Below are 7777 nucleotides of genomic sequence, written 5' to 3'. Positions count from 1 at the left end.
TATATATATATATATACATATGTATATAAGAATTGAGTGGTATATATAAAAAATATTCCAAAAATATTAATTAGTAAAATTAAACAAAAAAGTTATCATTTATCTAATTTATATCAAATTAAATAACATATTTGAACTACATAGCATATCTCAATCACAAATTTTTTTGAGGCATTTACATGCATAACCTCACAATTCATGTGTATTTACATATTTGCCATCAAAACATTCATAATTAAATTTATTTCATTGAAATTTTTAACACAACAATAAAAATATCACCATGACGATTTTTTTTTTTAAATAAAACTTTTCATTTATATACTTATAATACAAAAGTGTTATATGTGTAAATCTCAATGTTAGAGATATAAATAAATAAGAGTTGTGAGCCATACATGTAAATTGCGTTTTTCTTCTTTCTAAGAATAGGGTTATTGCAACATAACCTGGAATCGAGACCGTCGAATTTTCCTATCGATGTAAATGCACAAAATTATGCTCTCTCCGATCTCACCGTCCCTTCACTCCCAGTCATATTCCGAGCATAACCCTAATTTCTCCCTCCAGAAGTGAACTTCAGGTCAGATATTCCTTCGACCTATGTTTCCTATGTTGATTTGTTTTCCTCTTTGTTCCGTCAGTTTTCTCTACGGGCCGATCTCTGAATTTGGCGACGCCGGAGCTTCAGATCCTCTTTTTTTGGTATTCTAAATTAGATTTTTGAAAGTAGGCTCAGGGCTTGTACACGGTCCTTCTTATACGGCGAGGATTGTCGTACTGAATCTTATTGGTGTTGAATCCTGATCCGTGAATCACAGCTCAAGCGTTTGAGTGTAAGACATTAGAGAGAGAGGCAGAGAGAGAAATGCACCAGAAAGTTAAAATTTATTTTTCAGCAGCCATTTTTTTTAAAATGATCCCCTAATTAGAAGGAAGGGAGTACAAGATATTACATGTTTGTCCATGCTTTAAGGAGGCCACTGCATGATATTTTAGATTGTATGGGTCTTTGACTTGTCTACCCTCTGACTCTGTCGGTTGAACTAAGTGGGTCTTGGTTCGACAAGGCCTGCTCATTTGACTGTGCTGAGTTGGATTTGTCAGTCGGCATTCGATAATGTTTGGGTTGGCAGGGCTGACTCGATTTACTTGGCTTTGCCAATATGCTATTCTAGTATAACTGTTCATCATTGATTCCTGGTGAGGAACTTCTGTAGGCCGAGCAATGCTAAACTATCATACAGAGGGCGAACCATAGTAATCCGATAGACAACTCACTCCCAAATAAAAGGAATAAGAGGGATGATTTTGATATCTTGTGACATGGCTGTTTCTCGGTCCATAATAAAGAACCCTTGGGGCTTTCGTGAGATGACTGATGGTATTGAGGAGTTGAGTCATTACTTAGGTTCGGGCTCGAACCATCCAGACATCTTTCGTCTTGTGGACTTAGGCTCGAATGACTGTGTCCGGTCGGCTTTGGCTTTGGTTTGGGCTACTATGTCCGGTTGGTTAAATGAGCCTCTTGGTCTTCTGTCGGTGACCCTTTTTAGTTGTACTTTTCTGTCTCTTGGATCATTGGTTCTTCTCTAGGTTTGTGCTAGCGTATTCTCAATGCACAATTGGGTTTCTTCAAATTTATTGCTCTTCAAGCTATAGCTTCGTCCGAACAACTACGTCCTTTTCCTCTTTCAAAGAATGGGCCTGTGTTCAGTTTTATTGATACGATGCACATTGGATCAATAGAGTGCTCTATTGTTCATTAAGCTTTCCCATCTTATATTTATTGCTGTTTTAGGGGTGTTTGGTTTGAGATTACTTTTTTAGATGATGATTATTAGTTTGAAGGATCTGAAATTTATTGGGCTACGCAGTGCATTTATTCCTTATAACATTATAATTGAGCTAATTATGATAGAAGGAGGGGTGGAGATTAAGGGATGCATTATCCATTCTTAATTATGTTTGGAGTATGTCTTTTTTATTTGTTTTAGTTTGCTATTTTTTGAGTGTTTATATTTAGTCTTATTTGGATGCATTTGAAAACATAGGAGCATTGCTTGAATCAGAAAGATGGTGAAGAGGAACCCCCTTGTTTTCTTGGAGATATCAGTTGCTGGTGACCCAGCTGAGAGATTGGTAATTGAGGTACTGTTGCGATTTGGATTTCATGTTTTTTTTGCGTTAATTCTTTTATTTACATCTCTTTTTTGAACATCTTTATTTGAAACAGCTTTTTTCAGGTGTTGTTCCAAAGACTGCTGAGAATTTCCGTTCACTTTGCACAGGTATATCTGTGACATCCCAATCCTTTGTGAATTAACATTTCATCTGGAATTTTTAATAATAAACTGTTCATCATCCGTGACGCGTTATTTGAAAATTGCTAAATCAAGATGGTTTATATCTGTAGTCAATTTTTACCTTTGTAGAGTTTTTTATTTTGTGATTTTGCTTGTTTGCTTATATAATATTAGTGTAAATTTTGATTTGAATACAATTTTTCATTTTTTCCTACAATTTATATTTTATTTTGAAGCATTGTACCCCAATGTTCTATTTATACTTCAAGTCAATAAACAATTTTCTAAGCTAAGTTATTTTTTACTCTTTTTGTCAGTAATGCATTTCCAAAATTTTATGCTGTGTTATTAGTGGCATATGAAGCACATTCCACTAGAGCCCTTTGCTAGATGATATCATTGTTTCAAACTTGGTGATTGGTTTTCACCAAAGAAGGCTTCGCTGATGGAATGCTAGTTGCTGTGATTGGTTCTATTAATCAATTTAACCATTCTATTTCATGTTACCCTTATTATCCTAGTACTTTTGTAGTGGAAATTGTTTTTTTTTTGCATTCAATTGTTCTTTGTAGTATTTATCAGCCCATCACGCATGCTTCTATACCATTTCAAGCCCAGTGCCCGTGTTTACGTATTTTGATTTTAAGTCTCATATATTCTACTTTGCTTACTATTTATTTTAATATTTGTCAACCTCATTGCTGAAAAGATTTTGTGGGCTTTATGTTTTTTTAATCTCTAAATATATGAGCTCTAACCTAGCAGCAAATGCCTACGCTATTATTGTTGAGATTTGTTATCTAATGTAGGGTTATATTGTAAATAGAAGAATTCTAGGGATTTACTTGTAAATGTTGTAAGGCTCTATATAAGCCCATGTGTTAATGAAATGAGAGCGTTTTTTCACAAACTAATTCCATATGGTATTAGAGCCGTAACCTAGTAGCTAGTCGACCTTAACTCGATCTTTGTTTCTTTCGTGGCACCTACGAGATTGGTAGACCTGTTCGCGATAGATCTTGGTGGGAAGTCGGACGGGAAAGGCTACGACGTGCGTGGCTACCTGGGATTGCGACGACGGGCGTGCAAACTTGTGCTACATTTGCGAGTAGAGCTAACTGTGAAGGCACTAAGAGATCGTGGCGAGTACACGATATTGAGTAGGGAGGGCGCAACGGGATCACTGTGCTACAATTGCCTAACTGCGAAGGCACCAAGGAGATCGTCGTGGGACACAAACACGATACAGTCACGCGATTGGAGTTAGTGTTATCTGCTGCGAAACCAGAGAAGCCAATATCTTCATTGTGCTCATCTTTGCCACTTGTGCAAATGTTTCACCATAGTCAATGCCATATGTATGAATGTACATTTTTGGCACTAGTCGTTCTTTGTACCTCTCCACCTTCGCTTTTAGAGTTTGTTTTACCGTGAAGTTCCACTTGTATCCAACTGTAGTATCAAAGCAGCGTACGTTGTTTTCAGGAGTGTTCTGTGGCTGATTTGTGCTTTAGGCAGGAAGTAACAGACAAAGCGAAGCTTTGTTCTTTTGTTCAGAGGAAAGTTGTGATAATTTTCTGTGAGGATGTCAACAGAAGGGGATGGTGCAAGAGGTAAAGAATTGAAACTTTTGGATAAGATAGATCCCAAAGTTTAAAAGGTCTTAGTCGGGCTTATACAGGGAGCTAGCGTCTCGACGAGAGACACTACCTAAACACTTGCTCCAATGCAGGTGAAGCTAGATCTCCCTCCTGCGGATCTGAAGCTCGACTATCCGACCATGTATTCGAGTTGGTCATGTTAGATCGAGGCTGCTCTAGTAGGGAAGATACTAAAAGGATACTTAACGGGGTCGAGCCAAAGAGTGATAGTGTTGAGAAGTATGATTGTAGGGCCACACATGCCTTGCTTTACACCTGGCTACTCAATTCGATGGTTCCATTGATTATTTCATCAGTGGATGTCATTCGAAAGGTGAACGACATTTGGGTGAAGATGAAGAAGATTTATGCTGGTGCTGAGATCCACATGAGGGTGTTTCAGGTTCAGCATGAGGTAGAGGCAGTGATTCATGGTGATAGATCAATTCGAGAGTACTCTACAGACTTGGGGTGACTGTGGCAAGATCTTGATCACTTCTTACCTATGTCGAGTTGTGATGAACTAGGGTGTAATAATGGAGAGATCTAGGGTGTAATAATGGAGAGATCTTTGCATATATAAGGACTATGCAGTTTCTAACTCATGTAAACCTGACCTTTGATCAGAGGAGATCGATTCTCTTAGCTAAGACGACTATTCCTGCACTAGATGAGACCATTGATGTGATGATACAGGAGAGTCGCATGAAGTTGCACTATGATCAGAGTGGTTTTTTGGGTGCACAATCCGCATTGGCTGCCGCGAGCCCTAGTACGCTAAGTTTCCAGGGGGAGACTCGTAGTGCCACAACTGTGGTGAAGTTGGCCACCTGAGCAGGGTCTGTCCTAAGCCACCGAAGGTGAGAGATATAGGTGGGCGTGGACAGGGTGGAGGTCGTGGGGGTCAGAAAGGCGGAAGAGGGGGCTACTAGACAAATCTGATTGTAGCAGAGGACGAGGGAGAGATGGGTGTAATCTTTACTAGTGAGTATCATGAGTGTCTGATGTTGTTGAAGAGGAAGAGAGAAAAAGCAGTAGATGTAGCTGAGGATGTTTCAAATCCATCAACATCAAATGGTAACATTGCCACTCTAACTCGCTTTAGCAAAGGTATTAGTGACACACTTACTCTTGCATTTATTTCCAACATAGAATCATCAGAATGGATCATAAATTCTGGTGTTTCTCATTATGTGACATGAGCTGTCGGAGAGTTCTCTACATATACTCATCTAGCAGTACTAGCTTATGGTACAACTCAGTCTGTAGTTGGTAAGGGTACTATAAGATGTACCAATCATATGACTTTGTCCAATACTTTGCATGCTCCTTCTTTTCCAGTAAACCTCTTATCTATTTGTGACATTATTCTTTAATTAAAATGCATTGTTTCTTTTGATATATCTCAGGAGATCTTCCAAGAGAAAGGGGCGGGCTGGACGCTTAGGACTGGAACGTGGCATATCGAACTATAGTACTTGGACCAAGTGAGGTTAAACTCGGCTTTGGCATCTATGGTGGAAAGTGCTGTAGTAGGAGAATCTGGTTGGAACGTCAATGATGTGTTATTGCTACATCATAGAAGTATGAGACATGCTAGTCTTTGTTTACTGAGTCGGTTGTATTCATTTATGTATGAAAAAACAAATAAGAAGAAACTGGTGTGTGATGCTTGTGAGTTTGGCAAGCTGAATTGGAGCTCTTATGTCAGTTTCTGGGAATAGGAGCTTTGGGGTGTTTGATTTGGTACATTTTTTATGTATGAGGACCTTGTCTTAATAGTTCTATGAATGATTATCGGTATTTTATTACTTTTATTGATTGTTTTTCTTGTGTTACCTGTATATACTTGATGAAAAAAAATAGTAAGGTGGTTGCTTGCTTTAAAGAGCTTGCTTTAAAGATCCACAAGACAATCCAAACCCAATATGGTGCAGTTGTGAAACTACTGAGATCTGATAATGAGAGAAAATATATCAATAAAACATTTGGGGACTACCTGTCAGCTCAAGGGATACGACACCAAACCACATGCTCATACACACAAGCTCAAAATAGAGTAGAAATGAGGAAGAATCGACATCTTCTAGAGTTAGCTCGGAGCATGATGATGACAATGAATGTCTCATAACACTTGTGGGACAAGTAATGCTGACATCCGCTCAATTGATTAACATGATACCCTCAAGAGTGTTAAAGTGGAAGTCTCATTGTTAGATGTTGAAAGGAGATAATAGTAAGATCCTTTCATTAAAGGTATTTGGATGTGCAGGCTTTGTGAAAGACAACATACATTTGGAAGGTAAAGGTATTTCTATCACAGAGCTGTGAAACGTATATTTGTGGGTTATTTAGCTACTCAGAAGGGTTATGCCTGTTGGAGTCCGATTGAAAATAGATTATTTGTAAGTATGGATGTGATATTCAGAGTTTGAACCATATTACATTTTAGAGGTGTAAGTCACCCTTCGGTGATTCAACAACCACTAAAGTTATGAGGCAAGAGAGAGTGAGTGGTAGTAATGATGGAGCGATGCAATTGGGAGAAATGCCATGTCCTGTGATGTGGGATGAATCAACTAACGAGACGAAAATCGATGAGATTGACCCTAGAGGTGGTGAGATTCAGGTTGAAGGTGAGCTAAGGGTGTATATGCGGAGGAAGTAGCAAACTAAGGAAACTTACCTGTTGTGCCAACAAGTCCCTTATCCCAGTCTTCGCCAACTTTTGAGACACCTACACCATCCACTTTTGATTCACCCCATATTAAGGAGGACCTTCCGCAACAATGAGGGACACCCTCCTGATTATTTGCGTGTGAACTTGAAATTGCAAACTTTGTTTTGTATTCTAACATCTCACCTTTACATGGAGCATTCATTGTTTAATTGGACTCTATCTCTATACCCAAGTGTTGGTAGGTTGCTAAGGAGGATCCAAAGTGGAAAGCAACGATTTATGAAGAGCTTAGAGCTCTTGATAAAAATCGAACGTGAGAGATTGTACCACTACCAACAGGGAAGAAGACAATTAAATACAAGTGGATCTTCACGGTAAAACAAACTCCAGAAGGGAAGGTGGAGAGTTACAAAACACGACTAGTGGCAAAATGGTACAGTCAGACATATGACATTGATAATGATGAAATCTTTGCATCAGTCGCAAAGATGAGCACAGGGAGGACACTGACATCCCTGTAAGTGAATGGTGGATAGAGACTCCACCAACTGGATATGAAGAGATCTTTTCCTCATGGACAGCTACTGGAGGAGCTACATATTGAGATACCACCTGGATTCAGTGCTTCCCATATAGTGAGCAAGGTGTGTAGGCTCAAGAAGTCATTGTATGGTTTGTAGCAGTCTCCTCGAGCCTGGTTTGACAAGTTTAGGAAAGCAATGATAGACATGGGTTACCGACAGATCAATGCTAACCTCACATTATTTTTCCGACGACATGGTGGTCACATTACTATTCTTACTATGTATGTGGATGATATGATTCTCACTGGGGATGATGAGGGAGAGATTGCTTAATTGAAGACAAGTTTGGGCAAATAGTTTGAGATGGACTTGGGATATCTGAGATACTTTCTTGAAATTAAGGTGGCTCGTGGAGCAGAGACGATTGTTCTATCTCAGAGGTAGGGCTGTCAAAACGGCTCGTTGTTCGCGAACAGCTCGTGTTCAACTCGTTAAGAAGCTCGTGTTCAGCTCGTTAATTTCGTTCGATAAGTTAACGAGCCGAACACGAACTAAGATGTGTTCGTTCGTGTTCGGCTCGTTTTGGCTCGAAATGCTACTCATCAAGTCTATATATATATATAAATA

The 7777-nt window shown here is 39.0% G+C and overlaps 1 protein-coding gene across 5 annotated transcripts in view; it reads left to right on the top strand.

Annotated features, from left to right (window-relative positions):
* The window catches only part of LOC110024324 (peptidyl-prolyl cis-trans isomerase CYP63-like), a 45332-nt gene that overhangs the window by 11981 nt on the left and 25574 nt on the right, over positions 1–7777 (top strand). For 2 of the 5 annotated variants that reach the window (XM_020724225.1, XM_020724226.1), the window contains exons 3-4: positions 2055–2151; positions 2237–2291. In XM_020724225.1, coding sequence (XP_020579884.1) covers positions 2077–2151; positions 2237–2291 — 130 coding nt within the window. In that variant the 5' untranslated portion in view covers positions 2055–2076. Of the gene's footprint in view, positions 1–432; positions 584–608; positions 706–2054; positions 2152–2236; positions 2292–7777 lie in introns of those variants that run through there. The other 3 variants (XM_020724224.1, XM_020724228.1, XM_020724227.1) reach the window with 3 other exon arrangements.

This window comes from Phalaenopsis equestris, unplaced genomic scaffold (genome assembly GCF_001263595.1).
Source record: "Phalaenopsis equestris unplaced genomic scaffold, ASM126359v1 Scaffold000251, whole genome shotgun sequence".
Taxonomy (NCBI): Eukaryota; Viridiplantae; Streptophyta; class Magnoliopsida; order Asparagales; family Orchidaceae; genus Phalaenopsis; species Phalaenopsis equestris.
Note: the sequence above shows the minus strand (reverse complement) of the source record. Positions and strands in the feature narration are given on the sequence as shown.